The sequence below is a fragment of the Tauraco erythrolophus genome, chromosome 15, assembly GCF_009769465.1.
Source record: "Tauraco erythrolophus isolate bTauEry1 chromosome 15, bTauEry1.pri, whole genome shotgun sequence".
In the NCBI taxonomy this organism is placed as follows: Eukaryota; Metazoa; Chordata; class Aves; order Musophagiformes; family Musophagidae; genus Tauraco; species Tauraco erythrolophus.
Genome location: NC_141479.1, coordinates 22,044,484 through 22,064,548, shown reverse-complemented (window position 1 = coordinate 22,064,548; position 20,065 = coordinate 22,044,484). Strand labels below are relative to the sequence as shown.

At 44.0% G+C, this 20,065-nt stretch overlaps 1 protein-coding gene across 3 annotated transcripts in view; it reads right to left on the bottom strand.

Moving 5' to 3' along the window:
• The window catches only part of NFAT5 (nuclear factor of activated T cells 5), a 65,938-nt gene that overhangs the window by 39,627 nt on the left and 6,246 nt on the right, over window positions 1-20,065 (bottom strand). Inside the window, exon 2 of one of the 3 annotated variants that reach the window (XM_086620917.1) lies at window positions 1,135-1,260. In XM_086620917.1, the coding sequence (XP_086477043.1) occupies window positions 1,135-1,260 (126 nt within the window). Of the gene's footprint in view, window positions 1-1,134; window positions 1,261-20,065 lie in introns of those variants that run through there. The other 2 variants (XM_086620920.1, XM_086620918.1) reach the window with 2 other exon arrangements.

Sequence of the window (20,065 nt, the reverse complement as noted above, 5' to 3'; positions counted from 1 at the left end):
ACATGAATGGTGAGCAGTGCTGTAAAGTTTCTTGGACAAGTCTACAACCACTTCAGTTTCTGATAAGGATTCCTGTACCATGCAAATCTGGGAAACATTCTCACACAAAACATTGAATGCATATGAACTCAGAGAGAAAAAAGAACAATGCAGCTATCTGAATCCTCACCTTAAACATAGATATTTTTCTCAAGCAACAATTTAAGGCCAATTAGGAAAGTGGAACATGACCTTGTAAGAAATACGGGGATCAAATTATGAAAAAAAAACCCTCTTATCTAGTGAAGAAAGATGCATCTATCACGAGCATAATGACCATTTTTTCCTTATGGCACAGATGTTTACTCATGCATACAAGTTACTGACAAGAATTCCAGATGCAAGCCAGCACTAAGGCTAACCTAACAAATCGGAACGTTGTCCTTAAATGCCCACTTTTTTATGTTTAGTGAAGATCAATGACAGAGTCTTTAGACTAAAGGCTAAAACATGACAGAGTAAGATAATGATAAAAAGGTCATGCCTCTTTTTTATACGCTGTCAATTAGAAAAATAACTAATTTAAACTTACTAGTTTATAAAAGTGCCATCCTGACATATGTTATGTTCTCATGTATTTCAGAATTTTGTAATACATCAGAGAGCTACGTGTGAACAGAGTTTAAACACTAAGCTTCGTCAGGCCTCAAAGGAAAACATGACCTTTCTTCCTCCTTGCAGTTTGGTAAAGGTTTCATGGGCCAAAACGTAATCTCCCATCCCATTTTTTATCCTAGCTAGGATTCCCCGTTTTACAGTCGGTCAGCGTTCTGCCTTAGCTCCGAATTGGTATTTACCACCTCTGAAGACAGAGCTCATTCTAGGAGTCAACAGGCCTGTGCCGCGTAGTAACACGACAGCGAAACAGGGACCTTCTTTCTTATGAAGATATACCAGTACAAACACAGCAACCAGCAACAGAACATCTGATAATTTAGATCACCAGTTTAGTTTAATTCTACCTCAGTTCTCCTAGAATGAACTCTGTTGCTTCTCCGCAAGCTCTTTTTTACAGTCGAAACTTTGCCAGCACTGTTCATGTTGGCCAGAAGGTGACAAACTTAACGAAGCGACGGAACAAACGAGAAGGCTTACCAGCAGCAACGACAGCCGGAGGCGGCGAACCTGCCTCGCCACCACTTGTTTGGCTCATGGATGCTACGGATGTTTCTCTGGAAGGTGGTAACTGCAGCTCCTTTGGGAGAAGGTCATAGACAGATTCTGTTGAACAAAGGGAAGACAAAAAGGATTTAATCGAAAATTTATTCATGTTCTCTAAGAGAAAAGAAATAACATTTTTTGCCTAAAAGATATGAATTCTAATCCAACCTTTCAAAACCTTTTGAAAAAGTTACATTAAGCACTTGGAGATCTTACCATCATGGATAAAGTTATCTGAGAAAACAAACCAACCATGAAAACATTAAGATACACATTCTCAAGACCGAAACAAAAGGATACGAATCTGTTCAATCTGAACTTCCACAGAAACTGTACTCATTTAGAATGAAGGGGCAGAGTTGCATGAGAATCAAAGACAAACCTGTTCTCAGGAATTCAAACCGTGCAACTGAATTCCAAAGAGAGACTGATTTAGTACCGTCATCCACGGAATACCCTACAAAGTCTGTCTCCCCAAAAGTGTCAATTCTTGTCCTTCCATTTACTTCCATTTATCTGCAACTTTTTTTTTCCCCTCAAACTCTTCAGTAAAGTCACGCAGCAGCTCTGAAGGAAGTGGTCCCCACTACCAGAATGGCTCGTGCCAGCCCACGGATCTGGCAGATCTGGGCACTAGCACAACCTCCAAGGAATTTTTTGCGACTCCTCTGCTGTGAAACACCTACGGCCACCGCACAGCCCACCCGAGAGAGCTTCAGCAGCCCGGGCACGAGCAGCAAAGCCAACAGCCACACGTTCAACCTGCTTCTCGGCGCCTGCTGACGTCCCAGGCAGGTCACTGCCCCCAGTTGGATGCTGCTGCGGAGTTCCATCAGCAGGAGCTCTCCCCGCACCCACCAAACTGGGATCCCACCGCTGAGTTACTCCGAGACGGCGACCGCTCCGCCCAGCACGGGTGCGCAGCTGCCAGTGCACCTCTGCAGGGGAGGCACCGAAGATGCATCATTTCCAACACGCAACTCGGAGATGTAAACGACCTAGATGGGCAGCTGGAAACTGAAATTCTACACAAAGCTTTATGGAATTCCTTTATATGTATTATTTAGGTGCCCGAGGCAGGTATGGAAAACTCAGTGTGCGTTTTTAAAGTTCTTTTTTTCCCCACTATGAAGCAACAATTATACTTGATTGATCCTCAAGCGAAATATATTTGTGCAGCAACTCTGCAAAAATTAAAAAACTCACAGAGCTGTTAACTAAAAAGCTTTATCTGCACTAGGCCCTGTAAAAATGAAATGTAAGATAAACGCAGAGCTACAGACACTCTCAGTAACACACAATTCTGGTTTTTTTTTTTTAGTTACATCCACTTTTTGGAGAAAGTTTTTCAGTAACATGGCAAACAACAGAACTTTTCTCCTTTTTTTTTTTTTAATTTAAACTGATAATCAAAATAATGGCAACCAGAGGTTGCAATCCAAATCCCAAGCAGAAATCGCTGCAGAAGTTTTCTATAACACTTACCCATAATGCTGAGACGATGTACAGGCAAAATATTTTGAGACAGCTCACATTAACTAACCATAAATTCAGTTTTATTCTTTGGAACAATTTGGGGAAAAAAAATATTTACTTGTGCTTACTGACAATCTTAAAAGGTACAAAAGGCAAAGGGAAAAGACAGATGTGTTCACACTTTTGCTCCTGTTTTATTATGAGCAAATTTCCCTCAAAGATGAGTTCCTTTTTTAAATTACCTTTTTCCTCACCTATTACGGCCTGATTTCTCACTCTTCTGAACTAGTGATTTTCAACACCATAAAACTGGCTTTCAAAGTAAAATAAATCAGACCGATTTAAAATTGGTTATGTAAAGATATGTTACAATGATGCTTCTTATTTTATACTTCATTCACTTTTCCCAAAAAAAGGTTAGTTCTTTTTTAGTGATAATGTATTACACTTTAATAAGCAAGAGTATTGTGTACTTTGTGTGTGTGAGCACTTGCGTAGTTTAAACACTCTAAATTTTAGTCTTCATGAACAAAGGTGAGTCATGCCTTTATTTTTTACCTTACAATTTTTACTTAAGTTGCATGTGCATACAGACTTGAATCCAATTCAAACATTAAAAACCAAACTGAAGTGCATTTAAATCTGTTTCTAGCCACATAGCATCTCCTTAGACCTGCTGTGCCAGTGAGGGGGAAGAAAGGGGGCTATCAAGGCACAGTTCTATTTTAAGATGGGAAGGGAGTGCAGAAAGTACAAGGAAAAAATCCATTGAATAAATAATCCAAAAGAAGTTATACCGACATTTGAACAAAAACGTCTGAGGAAAGTGAAGGAAGTAGAGAATTTTTTTTTTAATTGGATCGAATATACTTCTGCCAGTGAACCACAAGTGCTAAATTCATGGGAGAGATGCAGTAGGAATTAATTCTTAGAAGAGCAGGAACAAACAGGGCACTAGGAGATCAACTGTTACCTGCTCTGCCTCGGGTAGAAAAATTTAAATATCTACCAGTCAAGTTCTGGCTGGACCCTCCACTGATGAAGAGCAGAGAGGTTGTGCGTTACCTGGCTTGCAAAAAAGGAGCACATTTGATCTTCTAATGGCATTTAAGACTCTACACAGTTGTATTCACAGCTTTAACAACAGGGAGGACAGTGGAAAATCCAGAAATGGGAAGCCAAGAAGCTGGGTTCCTACTTCACAGAGTCACCATCAGGCAGTTTCTGCTCCAGCACTACAAGGACAACACAACTTACCAACAGATGCCATCGTAAATTCGCATCTGGCTTAATAGACGGACGCGTTGGAGCAAGAACCCTACTAACTACTTCCTCTGCTACCAGGGATTTTCAACCTCACTTCTCCTCTTTCTTCCCTAACCTGTCAAGTCAGTCTTCAGCTACAAAGCGAAGGGACACAGGATGACAGAACGAAACGTGTTTGCACCTTTCCAACAACAAGCCAGTGTAACTCACACCCCCGGAGCCACATCACACTCTACGACGAGCACAGAAACGCAGCCAGCGCTGCGTATTTTGGAGACATTTGTTATTTGTCATGCTGCATTCTGAGAAAGCTTCTGTGAACCACAAAATCCCAAGCAGTTTTCAGAGAAAATGTTTACTTATTTCCACGTCGAATGGCTCCTATAGGCTTGGCCGCTGGCATAGCTGTCACTACACCAAAACATTCTTCAAATAAAACGTGGCATTTGGAAACCACAAGACGTGTGTGGGTCTATTTTCTGCTGAACTACAAATTTTCTTCAAGATGAGTATCTTAAGAGACTAAAGAATGAAAAAGGCAGATTTTATCCCAACGATGAAAAGCACAAAAACCAGACAGTTACAACGTGAAGAGGGTACTTCCCCACCTGACATCCCTGTGCCTCCCAGTGTTATTGCCCTCATGGGCAGCAGTTTGTGCCCCAGCTCCAGACAGCAGCCCCAGTCAACCAGCACCAGCCTCTACTCTGCCTGGCACTGGGACTCCTGCCTACATGGGGTGAGTATGACCCAAAAAACTGGCCCCCGGCAGCCGTTCGGTGCTGGGGCAGCTGCTGCGCTGCGCTCACTGCCCACGGCTTTCGCCTCTGGAAGGGCAGCAGCAATATTTAAAGCTGCTCAATATTCTCCTACACCTCAGGCACGGGAAGTAACTCGCCGAGAATTTCTGTTCTGCAAAACGTTCACTGACGAGCTTCGAAACGAGGGATCGTAACGCAGCGTGTGTGTCTGCACGTGAGCAGAGAAACCTTTATGGGGTTTTACACACATGCATACATTTTCATTCCTTTCTGTCACTTCTCAAGAAATCGTCTTTGAGGAGAGAGTCGCTCACTATCGTAGTTCTGTCGTGACTCATAAGATATTTGGTGTTGACTACAAAGCCTCATTTCCAAAAGCTGAGCTACCAGGTAAGAGTCAGCTTTTCTCTTTGGGTTGGTTGTTGTTTTTTTTTTTCTGTCCAAGACATTTATTTTTAACTCTCAAACATGACGAAGGCTCTGTCAAATTCGCTGCTTTGAAGAGATGCTCAAATCCAAAACTGCCACAGCATTTTTTTTCTCAGGGAAAACACAATTTTAGCAGTAATCCACAACAAGCACAATTATAATCTTTGTGAATAATTCCAGTATGACAAAAAGAGGGAGGGAAAAGCTAGCATTAGACTTGAAGCACATTCCCAAAGATCACAAGACCATTTAGAGCAAATCTTCCATTTCATGCTTCATTGAGAAGAGACCAAACTAACTGAAACATGGTCTAAAATACGACACTCAGTTTTTATCCCAACGCACTTGGACACCACACCTAATGTTGAGGATGCGCCCTACACTCAGAAAAGAAGTTGGCATTAGCCGTGACAGCTGTAAACTGAGAGGAGGGAAGGGAATCCTGCTTGGGAGTCACTGCGCGGTGCAGCCACGAGAACACAGCTGTGGTGGGAGAGGAGGACAAACAGCACCACGGCGGTTCCCAACAGACAGCACGGCCCTGGCCACCACCACTGCCTCCCCAGCTCTCCCAGGGCTGTCTCCCCCTCTGCCCCTACTGCTCCCTGTAACTTCCCTCCCCTCCCAGCAGTAAGAGAAACTGCACAACGTCTCGAACAGGAGGGAAGGAAAACACAGGAGGTCCACTGGGTGACACCAGAGGAGGAGGAGAGATCAAAACCACGGGATTAGCACAGCGCAGGAAAGCCATGGACCTGTTGGAGCAGGTCCAGAGGCCACAAAAACGGTCAGAGGGCTGCAGCACCTCTACTTTGAAGCCAGGCTGGGAGTTGGGGCTGTTCACCCTGGGGAAGAGAAAGCTCTGGAGAGACTTTCCTGAGGTCTTGCAACACTTCAAGGAGGCTTGGAAGAAAAATGGCAACAGATGTTTTAGCAGGGCCTGTGGCGACAGGACAAGAAGTAATGGTTTTACACTGAAAGAGGGGAGATTCGGACTAGATATAAGGAAAAAATTGGTATGCCGAGAGTGGTGAAACACTGGCACAGCTTGCCCAGAGAGGTGGCAGATGCCCCAGGCTGGACAGGGCTCTGAGCAACCTCATCTAGCTGGAGATGTCCCTGCTCGTGGCAGGGGCTGCACTGAACAACCTTTAAAGGCCCCTTCCAACCCAAACCATTCCACGATTCTATGAACACGTGGCAAAAGTTTAAGGCCAAATCCAAACTTCAAAGAAAAAGAAAACAAAACAAACCCCACACACACTCCTGGCTTTTCTTCAGAACAGATGTAGCATTCCAGTTCAAAACCCACCTTCAGTGAGCTGGATTACTAGGAGTTGTTGTTTCCCAACTGAGCAATTTGAAATCGCTTGGGTACCTTTAAGAAAGCTTACTGCAACAAACCTGCTCTTCACAAATCAGACTTCAAATGAAACTTTGTGTTTTCACCTAAACACAGGCCAATGTTTATATATGCTGCACTATAAATAGCATTAAAGCAAAACCTGACAAATTCCAGAAAGATTAGAGCTGTTGCAAGGAAACTAACGCTTCCCTAGAGGGTATAGTTTCCCTCCACGCCTGATATCGTATTTAAACCGCTAAAGCTCCCTCCTGTATTGATCAGCTCCCCTCCGTCACCACGTTTTACACGTGTGCACACACACACACACGCACGCTGAGTACGTGAAATTTTCTGCTATGATTCGACATTTATTCATGTGGAAAACACCCACCAAAAAAAGGCTGTTATGTAAATGCAGTATTATATTTGAAGGTGAAAATAAAAAGAAATCAGCATCATTACATATTTCTATGTAATTATCAAGGAAACAAACGTAGATAGAATTCCTGTTTCCAGGAGCCACTGGGTTGAGTCAACGAGTCAAGTTTCGGTCAACTGACAGCAAAGTGTCTTATAACTTACTGGCAACTTCAAATCCCCTTAACAAATATAGTAGTTGATTTCAAGTTCATGAGGTTTTTTGATAGAAGTAGCTCCATTTATACCCAACATCTCCCCTAAACACATTTTCTTTCTCCATATAGGAAGAGAGGAGCATGTGTTCCAGGATTATTGTTATTCTGAAACACAAACAAGATCATCACACAAACAAAAATGACAAAATACTGATGATCAGCACACGTGCCTTTCCACACACAGACTTCACCTGCATTGATGTGATCAGTTATTAGACATCCTATTCACAATAAACTTCTAAGTCTGGAATCATCCCCCAAAATACCTCCACTAGACTAACTAGACGAGCCCCGGCTTCGCAAATTCCACTACTGAAATCAAGGACACATGGGGACAGGCAGATTTACCAAAAGTATTTTAAGTGTCAAATTTCTTCAACCGCCCTTTATCCGATTATCCTACTCCTATAATCTCCCATCTGAGATCAGCTGCTTGTAACTTTGATCTTCCTGCCAGTTATACTGACAGTTCAGAAAACTGTATTTCACGTGGCTGTACCAACGAGAACAGCGCCAAACATCAGGTCTATGTCCAATACCCCAAAACTGCACATCTGGGGAGGCCAAGATTTGGTTAGTGTACTGCTTGGAACTGTACAGAACATTCAGAATGAAAATATTAATGAAAAATAATCAAGCATACAATGCCAGACTTGCTTGTTATTGCAGCACATCAGGACAAGCGTGGCTGAGCCAAACAATAAGTGTTCTGCTGCACTTGGTCCCAGCGGGATCCGAGCCAGCACCCGCCCTCAGGTGAACAGTATTCACCACCGCTTCCCAAAAAACTGCAAGAGCAGCAACAAATCCTCAAGATGCACAAAAGGATACCCAGCACTGCTGGAAGGGATGCTCACCTGGCAGAAACTGCTACACACAACAAATCAGTTTGGTTTAAATAAAAGAACTGAACAAAAGCTACCTGTGAGAGGGCTGGATGAATTATGATCAGGCTGCACAAAAACACATCCGGGGGCCAACAGGTATCTGGGTCGGTCCCGGGAGATGGTGGCAGAGGCTCTGTCTTTGAGACAGAGGAGAGGCCTCAAAGATTTAGGAAAAATAACTCAGAGCAGGTAGGGAAGGGTGGGTGAAGGAGATCTGATGATTTGCAGTGGAAGTGCAAGAAGTTGGTGGTTTGTGACGGCAAACAAACTGAAATTTGTCAGTGCTCCTTCTCCTCCTGTTTTACTCACTTCACCTTGGTGCACACACAGTCACCTTTTCGCAGGAAAGTTTTTCAATTTCTGCACATGGACTAACCAGGCTAAATCACAGGCACCTGTGCTTACAGCAAAATCTAAGTACTCTCGCCTTCCCCCATCACCACCAACAGAAAACACTACACCTACACTTTGAAACCATTCTCTTCATCAAGGTACCAAAGGACCTTCCAGAAACACACCGCACCTTGTGGTTCCTTCTTACGAGCAAGGAAACCGTGATCTAATATTTAGACCTTATTCTGAGGAACACAGCAGCTGAGCTTACGGAAGCCAAGCGAACACAACACAACTGCCTCCTGGTCAGAGCACCACGACGACTCTCAGACTCTGTAAGAAGTCACTGCGGTTTTGGACATGGCCCAGAGAAAGCCCCACTTTTTCCAAAGTGTATGTATTCTCACCATGGAGAGTGCTCTCGTTTCAGAATTTCAGATGACCTCCTACGTCAGAACAGAAGCCACTTTCAAGTAAAAGGTCTCTTGTTAAATAACACAAGTTTATCACTGAAATGCAGGTGGATGCTGTCACTTCAAGATGACAGAGGGCAGGAAGAGCAAAGAGAAGTAGTTTCCCCAAAACAGCTACTGTATCTAATCTTCTGGAAGCGCAGAAGATAGAGAAAACAGCACAGAATACCAGTTTCCAATGTTTAAAAGCAACAGCAGGCTCATCCATGAGGAATACAGATATCCCCACTTTGCCAGTACCACCAAACACCTTAAACATTATGGAATGCTCTTTAGATACACCAGTGATTTCCCTGGGCTTTGCTCTTCTGTACCAGAAGCAAAGCCATGCCACCCAGAACTCCCATGCACGGAAGCCAAGTTATGAACTCCACGGAGAATTTTGCCCTGACCTACCAGCAAATGAGGCCGTAACTAACACAGAGAGGGACTGATGCACCATCCAACAAGGTCATCTCCAGACTGCTACAGGTGCACAGAATCCTGCTAGAGACTTATGACAGTGATACGCAGCAAAACAGCCACTTCTGCTTTCTAGGCACGTAATTCCCTCTCTTTCCCCCCTTTCCCTTTTTTTTTTTAAAAGTAATCAATGTAAATTCAGTAGAATGACCAGTTAACTTGCCAATACTTCCGTGCTATTTCAAGTTTATTTTTGACAACACGTAGTTAAGAACACAAAAAGGAACCCAAGAAAGAAGTACTGCTTCTGCCTTTGGCTGAAGCCATCCCTCCGCTGCATGTAAGAGCCTCTAAATCAATTTCTGATCGTGATGTGGAAAATCCCTTTTTTTGCTGGCTTTCGTTTGAGCAACAAAGCTGTCAGCCACCACTTAACCTGACTGCAGCTCCAGCTCCTACTTCGATGCCACTTGCCCAGGCTGTTCCCCAGGCCTGGCCTCAAGGAGGTGGTTCAAACACAGCCCCAGCTCTCCCCCAGCCCACCAGTCTGTCTGTCCCACCGCAGTGATCTGCTCCTGAGACTTTACCCCCTCTAATGCTGGGGGCTTCTTCAGCAGCATGGCTCTCATCTCCACCCCGAGACTAATGGGTAACGTCAGCCTTCCTGCTCAGAAGGCGATCACGCAGCAGAGCACGATCAAGAAAGGGGTGAGGAAGACATCCAGCCAAGCTGTTTGCAGTACAGACAGTGCCTTTTCCACGCACAGCTGCCACGTTTTGCCTTTAAGGGTAGGTGCATCCTGGAAATCCCTCACCAATTCTATGACCTCATGAACAACGGCAAAGTTAATCCTTGGCTTTTAATAAGCTCCCTGCACTGAAGGGCTGCCCATTTGATCCCCACTGATACTGGTCTCCTCAACATGTCTTAATACCCGTACACATTTGGCTGCTTCTTCCAAAGCCATTTCCTTGCTGCAGCACATGACAGTCACACCAGAGATTAGACAAAACCTTGGTGTACTCTTCTAATCAGCTGGCAGCATCCAAGCAGAAATCTCTTCTAATGATGTACTCTAAGCTGATCAAAAAAAACAAGCAAGCAAACAGGCAAAGAGAGCTGTTTATACAGAACTAAGATTAAAAAACAATTAGAAATACATGAAGCTGCAAGTAGCCTCTGCTACGCAGGAGGTAGGTGAGAAGAGAGGAGCACACATGCTCAGCAAATTAAAGAAACTGTAAAAGAAGAAATAACGGTGCCCGTATTCCAGCACGTTTCCAGCCAGCCGTACTGATTCAGGTTCAGAACACCCCCCCACACGTATAAAGATTCGATGATGCTAATCAGTTCATGTTAAGACATGGGTTTGGGCTAAACCTGTATTCCCAAAGTTCCAAATGTCACCCAAGGACCTGACTGTCACTCCTCACTCCAAAGGCAGCTGCGTTTTAACAAAACTACACATGCAACTGAGTATCTCCCAAAATCTTTTGTGGACAAGAGATGCTAAAACCAAAATCTATTCTACACCCGACAAATCTAGGCCTCTCCGTCTGCCAGAAGACCTTGTGGTTTGCTTGTTTAGCTTCCAGTCCTGTTCTACTCAGAAGTCCGGTGTCTATGATAAATAATATAATTGAGTTTGTTCTATGCTGCCGATTCCACCACAGCAGCTCAGTTCACACAGAGTTTTTAAAGAATGATGGGGGGTGAACGGGGGCAGTGTTAGATCAGCTCTAAATACTCCAATTCTAATCCAAGCCTTGCTTTGCTGCAAAATGTTGGTGTCACGTGACCCTCATGGATTTTTCTGCATACAGAAGCCTGGGTGTGGGAATACTTTGAAGCAAATCATTTTGCCCATCAGGAAGAACCTGTAAGAGCCAGCTGATGAGCCCTCCAGTTCTCAGCCCTCCCCACAGCTCCCTCCTTGCATCCCCCAAAGCCCAACAGGTTCTCCTCCCAACCCCAGGAAAAGCATTTACTGAACAAGTTTGGTTATTACAGCACAGAACAGACAATACGTTTTGGAAAATTGAGGCCATTCCCAAGTAAAACAGGCATCAGAAACAACACAAACTCCACGTTTCACAGCGCAGTCACCGCTCTCACTTCATCCAAGCTAAACTGGGAGAAGTAACATCAGGACCCACTGGAGTAAATTCTGCAGTGAAAATATAGACAGTCTATTGCTTTTTTGTCTCAGTTAGCACGACAAAAACATTCCTACAGCTACATCGAGGATACACACCCACACCTCTGGGCAAACGGACCCAGCCAGAGGAGTATTTTAAGATTTGTTGCCCCCTGAGATGGGACGCCGATAAGGGGGCTGGCACGGGGAATGGGAACAGGGACTGCGCAGACGGGAAGCCAAAGCAGGATAACGAGGACTCAGTAAGAAGCTCAACAGAGGAAGCTTTGAGAGTCTGAGAAAGGCAACTAGAAGACAGACAGAGAGCCTAGTGCATAAAACCAGAACGGAAACAGACTGGGATAGGCACAGGCCAGAAAAATCTGCGACCACTGAAGTACTTTCTATTGCAGTGCGGTGGTTTTGTTGTTGTTGGGATTTGGGGTTTGTTTGTTTTTCCTTTCTTTTTTTGGTTGGCTGGCTTTTTTGAATACTCGGTAGGAGATCCAAACTCTCACTCCCAGAAGTGAGAATCACCCACAACAACTGCAGACAATGGCAGTGCTGCTCCAGGTACAGCAGAGATTTTGTATGACAAAGTTACAAAAAAGATTTGGAAGAAGGAAAGAATAGACAGCACGAAGAGTAGACCAGCTTTTGTTCTGTGTATGTTAAAAGATTTATGGCATATTATAGGCTATCATACCTTTTGTACTTTATCTTTGCAGCTTCAGGAGACTTAACACAGGCTTGCTTAGCAGCAGGTAAAATGAAGCAAACAGCCCTGAAGACAGGTTTAAGTTTCATACAGAGCAAGAAGGAAAGACCCTACTTGAGCATACATAAGAACAGATAAAATGCAGTGACTGTTCAAAGAATCCTAGAATCATTCAGGTTGGAAAAGAGCTTTAAGACCATCGCGTCCAACCGCAAACCCAGCACTGCCAAGTCTCGCTAAACCATAAAGATCCTTGTTGCATAACTGCACGGCGAAAGCCAAAGAGCAAGAAAAAGCCTGTACTGGGTGAAGCTGAGCAAAACGACACCATAATCTCCTTAATAGTCCTGATGCAGACACCTTAAAACATTTGGCAAAGCTGTCAGTCTGATTACTCCTGGTGTTGCAAATGCACAAACTGGGTCGTAGGAAGAACGTTAACCCACCGGGCTCCCCAGCCAGCAGCAGGACACAATGGAAACCATCTTACCCAGTGCTCAATCCACGAGGCAACGCTCACTACAACAATGCTTTTATTTCACGTCTTCGACTACGCCTCAGAAAAATGGGATTAAACACAGGACTCGGTCCCAACGACAGTGTAACCCAAACCACGTAAATACCGCTTCCCTCTGTTCCTGCACACATTGACCTATTCCGAGTAGGCTCCCAACTCTACCCAGACCACTATTTTTCACACAGCTCTCCAATGAAGGAAGGTGGAGACACTTGGCATGCGTCCTGACATTGTCCTGGTGCCTTCATTTCATACCACCTCTAAAGAGAGGGCAGTGGAGACAATGGAGTACTATTCCCTCCCTCTTCATCTGCCACACTGCATTCAGAGGATCTGTAGATGGCAAAGTGGTAGAAGACTGGAAGCAAGTCTTCCCGCCAGCGCTCCCATTAGTGTCAATACTGGCAGAACTATATTGCTGCTACAGCAACAGTGGCAGGTTTTCAAAGAAACTGCAGTGTACACAAGGATGTTTTACACAGCCAAACAGAAAATCTTCCTTCCAGTTCCCTCTGGCTTCAGACAAAAGCAGCAAACCCTAAATCAACACGATTCATGAGCAGATGCCACGGTTCTGCCCGCACTAGAAAACTTTATGATTAGCAAGTTTGCGTCGGTGCAGCTCCACTGCAAAGAACGGGCAGAGGATCTGGGCACCCTGTGGTGATGACGCAGCACTGGACACTGTCAAGCCCAAATCTTGTCCGCACGTGCTGCTACTCTGACTCTGAAACGCTCATGAGGATGCTAGTGAAAAAGAGCGAGGAGTTTGCTGAAAGACAGCCACTCATATTTGAAAGAAAGATAACCACTAATATATTATTAACCACCAAAGTCATTAAAATTTTATCGCAACTGTAATATCATTATTTCTTGTACTTAAAAAAAGAAAGCTACAAGTTGTTTCTTGCCTTTTTTAAAGCACAAGTTAGTACCAAAAACCTCGTATTAAAAAGGTAAATTTGCAAGCAATTCACGACTGAGCAAAAATAAGTTGCTGCAGTATTCCACTAACCTTCAGAAAAGCTGTTAATCTCAATATTCAGGGTTCTGCACAGCAGGGTAGAGTTGAGAAATTAATCCTTTTAAAGTTGAATTTCAACAACTGACAAAGGCTTGTGTTAGCTGAATTCTATTTATGGCATTCATCCAAATATCAAATAAAGCTCTCCTGGCTGTGTTTCTGTCATCCCCATTCGCAGCTCCAAGTACTTTTATAAACGTAGACAGACAGAATAAATCCTGTGTCCTGTTTGCATCCAATTTTACACATCTCAGAAAGAGAGAGCAGCATTATTTAGTAGTTGTCACCTCAAGAAATGGACCAGTAATTACTTACTGAAGAGTTTACCCTATGCAGTTGTAAGCTCCAGGCGAAAACCCAAGAACTCAAAAGATACTCCTAAGCCACCACAGTGGACAAGGCAGAGCAACTAAGGAGTAAGAGAACTCCAAGTACACGAACATAACTGTTCAGCAGAGCGGCACCTTGTTAAACCCTCCAGCAACATATTTGAAAGACTTAAACTACTACTCCTCGTGTGAAGACGCACATTTCTCTCACAAACAACCCAAAATGGGGGGAACGGGGGAAGATTTAAAAAAAAAAAAAAAAATCTGTTCACAATACCTTAAGAATTAAAGAAGAAAAAAATCCCATGTTGCCATGTTGTAATCTTCCAGCATGCAGGAAACCAAGCTAAGCTTATGTTTGGAAAGAATCCAAATATGATAGGTATGAAAATTCAATTAACGAATTCAAACAACCTCATTCTGCCACACAAGACTGTTATATACAGTTGTTACAACAACGGCATTTCTTTATTTATGATTCTACACTAAACTGAATTTTAAGGACAGTTGGTTTTCTCCCCATCTTCACATTCTGTCACTACAAAGACTTCATTTCTCAAACGCTCCAAGAAACCCAAATACAATATGACCAAAGAATATCAATAATAGCTATTTATCAACCACTTTAAAACATTGCTATTGTTTCAAAAATCAAAGTTCACCAGAAACACGTGATCAGATGCTCCAGCCAGTTATGCCAGCTCCTTAGGTGCAACACACCATCCAAACCCAGAGACACACACAAGTCCACCCGACCCTCCATTTACTAGTCTCAGAACATTTCTCAGCCTTTCAGATTTGCACAATTTTTTCCAATCAGCTTATTTTTGCCACCTCTTACATTTGCTATAGAACACGAAGTGCAACACTAGCAATGAAAAAAATATATGCACTCCTTCCTTTTGAGGTTATACCACGGTATTTGATAGGAAAAATAAAAGTGTACGGGTATTCGGACAGACTGGCAACACACTGCAGCCATCTCTCAGATTCAGTATTTTACGAAGAACCCGGGCGTAGAGGCTACGTCAGGAGACTGGACACCTCCTAGTAATTCCTAGCATGACATCTAGCATCTTGAGCCCACAAACCATCTTCACACCTCCCTCCCTTTACTCATTTTAGTAAGATACTGACATAGCAAGGTATTTTATTTCCTCCTCCCCAAAAAATTAGAAATATTTATGCTTCTTACCATCAGTTTGGTTTCTAGTTATAATTCAAGAACTACGTTTGATGATAAACACATTTTTAAAAACAAACACGAAGCAATGTTTAACAAACAATACTCCTTGGCACAGTAAGAGAAAGCTCTGCTGAAAGCCTGACACCTGTAACGTTAACTTCTAATAAACTGACCAGGTACGTGAAAGACGCGTCGTGTGAAAGCAACGGAGCCCGAGACTCCCCTCTCTCACCAGCTTCTCCCTCCAGTATGGCAAGATCTCAGATTAGGAGGTAAAACTCATCAATGTTAAAAAACTGAGAGTCATGAGAGACAGCCTGGATGCTTGACACACATTTCACACAGTCACAAGGCATCTCGGAGCGCGGCACACGAGTCCCACATTGCCTTCAGCTTTCTGTCATGTTTAGCACCAACAGCAGCTACTCTGAAAGCACTCATGCTGGAAATTGGAAAAAAAGAGGAAAGGGAAAAAGAAGATTATAAATAAACCCCTTTTTAGTGAGCCTGAATGACACAGCAGAAGCACGTGTTACGGACAGCGTTTGTTCAAAGCACACCTTCATCAGGTGCCACAGCTCCATCCCAGGCTCTCCGTCTCCCAGCCCCTGTTCTTTCCGACAAGCGGTGCCGCTGACACCCACCGAGTCTCCCTTCGATGGCAGATCAAGGCAGGTGCCACCAGCAAGGTGCACGCTCAGCCTGTGTGATCAATACTGCACCTGGAAGGAATTCCTCAAAGAAATGAAGATGAAAGTTGTTTGTAAAAACAGGTTTTGAAACTATTAAGCAAGTTCTGCTTCAAATCTGTTCACACACGTCTCAGGAGACAAGTGGGAACCTAAGCCAACCGCTTAATGGCGAAACGTGGAGAAGAGATTCCTTTCCGTACTACAGAGCCAAGTTATGTAAAACTTGAGGATGGTCGTTAACAAACCAAACTAAATATTGATTAGTCCGTATATTTTCTCTGATAGCAGCAAACTATAGGGAAAGGTCTACAAGAACCAGGAAGTTTAGAAGAGTATTCCTCTTAAAACACCTTCCAAATTCTGACAATCGGCTACAGACTAACTCCCTCGTTTACCAGCCTCCCTAAATAGATATATCCTCTACAAATCTAACAGCTGTTTGAATCATTTATGCTTTTACCACCCAAAACATCTGTCAATTGTTTCCACAGTTAAACAGTGTACAGAAAAAGAAAGAAGAAAAAAAGCTGTCTTTCATCTGAAATTGCTGCCTGGTCATTGCATTGAGTGTCTTGGATCTCTGAAATCACAAAAAACAATAAATAAGCACAGCCTGGTTCTCTGTGTGACACCACTCGTGGCTTTCCTCGCCTATCCCCCCTCACTCAAATCTTCCTCAGTTTTGTATCTACAGCCAAACCGTGCAACACCTGGTATCAGCTTGGCACTGACCCAAGGACAGTGATTCCACCAAGGGGCAGAGCTCACGGGGCTAACTGGCAAGTGTGCACGTAAAGATCGGATCTGGATGGATACAGCCTTCCTGGATTCCAGCATCCCTTGTCCAAGACTATCCCACCTTGCTCTCCCATAAACTGGGCTATCATAGTCTGCTACGTCCAGCTTCTCAAAAGTCACATGCTGTTATGCTTAAAGATCTCTTCGGCTCCACTAAATTGTCTTTCCAAACTGGACTTCTGAGGGGGAAAAAAACTCGTACTCAGAGTTTCTTCAACAGGTAACCAGTATCCCACTACAGAAAGTGTTTGTTTCAAACATCCCGAGTACTTCAGCTGTCGCTCCTCGATGTCTAAAAGCTGAATTCAGTAAAATAAAGCCTGTGGATTCCTTGGCTCAGGTGCAGAAAAGTAGTAATCTTTCTAAACGAATTCTTCTGCTATTGTATTAATGCACTGAAATACCTACCCAGCAGGGAGTACTTACATTTACCCTAAACAATATAATCCCTTTCTTGCTAGCACACCTCCAAAAGCACCTTTTTTACTCAGGTGGCAGCAAACAACTTCACTGAATTACCGAAGCTTAAAGGGAATCCTTTCAGGCCACAGAATAAGAAAGCAACGATTTCCCCATCTGATTAAGGAGCAACTCTGCTCCAGGTGCGGCTCAAGTTTCAAGGCGAGGCAGACGGCCCTGACCAGAATTCAGATGCCCTACGAGAAAAACAAAGCAAGAATTATTCCCAAATGCAGCCGGCGCACAGGCTAAGGAAGGGCGCTGATCGCGCTCACACACACACAGACAAGAGAAGATGGAAGTTCTTCCTCCATCACTACCAAATGCAGAGAAGAGGTTACAACTGCTGAGCTTGCCGAGCATGCCTGGAGCACCACGGCAGTCATCTCCCAGTGGGTTTTGAACCTGGTAGATGTCCTCAGCAGAACTGACAACAGGATACAAAATCTCAGGGCACATTTCCTACAGATTTCAGGAAAATAAACAGCTATATTCAAAAGGCGAAATCTGATTTAGTTCCCCGATAAGGAAATGCCTGCAACAGAACACTGGACATGAGAATTTCTGACAGAGGAACTCACAAGCATCCCAACAATGGTAAAAGCTGCTCAGAGCTCACAAACTGACATGCATTTAGGGTCACAAAGACGAAGGGCCTGGAGCACCTTTCACACAAGAGGAGGCTGAGAGAGCTGGGACCGTTCAGCCTGGAGAAGAGCAGGCTCAGGGGGATCCCACGAATCTGTAGAAATACTTGACGGGAGGTAATGAGAGCCTCTTGTTGGTGGTGCCCAGTGACAGCATAGGAGACAACAGGCATCAATTAAAACCCATTAAATTCCATCTTAATTATCTTAACCATGAAGGTGGCCAAACACTGGCACAGGCTGCGCAGCGAGGCTGGAGTCTCCATCCATGAAGACAGTCAGAACCCACACGGGCACAGTGCCTGGCAAAGCGCTCCAGCCGGCGCAGCCTGAGCCAGGGTTTGGATTAGATGGTCTCAGGACGTCCCTGCCAACCTCAACGACTGTGTGACTGAAGGCTGGCATCGCATCCAGAAGTACTCACCCTGCTCCTCTCCCACCCCCCACACATCTGGGACATCTGATTGTTGTCAGAAGTTCAACCTAAATCAGATTCCTGGGGTCTGCACCATTAACTTAGGAGATACAACCAAGACTAATAGGATCTGCAATTACAAGTCCTTCAGTAAATCTGCTTTAACAGGAATACATATTCCAAGCTAAGCCTTCTTTATTCCCCCTTTAGAAACAAAAATGTACTCAAAATATTTTAAAATCTGAGAGTTCCTTATTCCTAACACTGAACTGAAAGGAGAGTAAACTTTAAATGGAAGACAAGAAACATTTCTTCACCAAGTATACAACTGGACTGTGGAATTTCCTGCTGAATCCAAAAACCAAGATCCAAAAAAGAACTGAATAAAATTCTAGATATTCCCATATCCCTCAAATAGTTAAGCACACACACACACATACATACCAGGGAATGTCCCTGCAAAGGTGGGCACACCTGACTGACACCCACGCTAACAGTGGTACTCGTGTTACTCAGACGTACAGATGTGCTACAGATGTGCTGTGCAGTGCTGCTCAGCACGAGCTCCAGCCTGGCCCACAGCTCGGACGGAGCCGCTGCTGCCACCAACACCCTACCAGGACAAGCACTGGGAAGAGGGACGTAATTTGCACGGAGGCAGATTGTCACTCACACCTCGCATCCTCCTGCCCCACTTCAGGAAGCGGCGTGCGTGCCCACCGCCAGTTAGCGGCCATGAGCAGGTCATGCTGCCCTGAGCACCCGAAACTGGCACAGTTAACAGAAGCTACTGAACCCTGCAGCTTTTTATTTCCCAGTCACTCTGTAGTGCTGCTATCAAAACTCACAGATTCTTCTGCTGAGTGAATCAATACCGAAAAAAAAAAAAAAAAAAAAAAAAAAATCAGGCCTCTAGACAATGAGAGACTGAAACAACTGGCGGGTAACGGCAGTTCTTCTGAACGGGATGGAACTCCAACATTCGAAAACCTTTTGTTACTGTCTGTAAATCTCTCTCCTATAGGTTTCATCTTGCCTGGGCATTAATGGGAACTGCTGTCCATTCCCCTCGGCTTGTCAAACAGCCTGAACGTCGCTACTCAAACCTGCTTGCAGTGTCAAAACTTTGCGTTACTCTGGAATATTGCATTCGTTTTATAAACGCGACAAGGTGAGGCGGAAATCTTTCTAATTATTTACAAAGCAACTGTAAAACCTTTCCCACCGCTGAAGGGACAAGTAATCAAGGGGAACTGGAGAATGACTCTTCAGAGCGTGTTTATATAAATAGTGAAAACGTTCCTCAGCCCGGTGCGGTGATACCCACCACACAGATCACCCAGAACTCCACCAGTTAAGAACATCACGTAACCGGTGTCGAGCATTTCCATTTCAAACACTGCTAAGGCACTGCATGCTCCTGGAAATAGCAGTTACTTAAGATTTTACTACGTGCCCATTAGAATCTGCTATTACAACACAGTTCAAAGTTAGATCCGTGAGTTCCTCAGTTCTAATAACTGCTGTACTTGCTGATGAGAAAGCCAAAACTTGTCTGAATATTCAATCTCATCAGTTTGCTCTTCGCACAAACACAGAGAAGATAACGAAGTGATAAACTGCAGAGACATGACCACACACCGTACTTCACCTGCACTTTGGCCACTCGTCAATTCCTGCGAGGGTTCACCACCCTATCTAAACTTCAAAATGAGCCTTTTTGTACAAAAGCAAGCATTACTTCTCCAACTCAGAAGTAGTACATTTCCACATAGAACTAAGTAATCTGAGTACCGGTGCAAAAATCAGATCAAGCCTCCAGGCTGACAATCATTTTTAGTCAACAGACCCCAAAATGTAGCGATGCTGTTGAAAACTTTAAAGGTCAGATGCTTTATAAAAATTATTTAAAAAGTTACAGTCTGGGAAAAATAC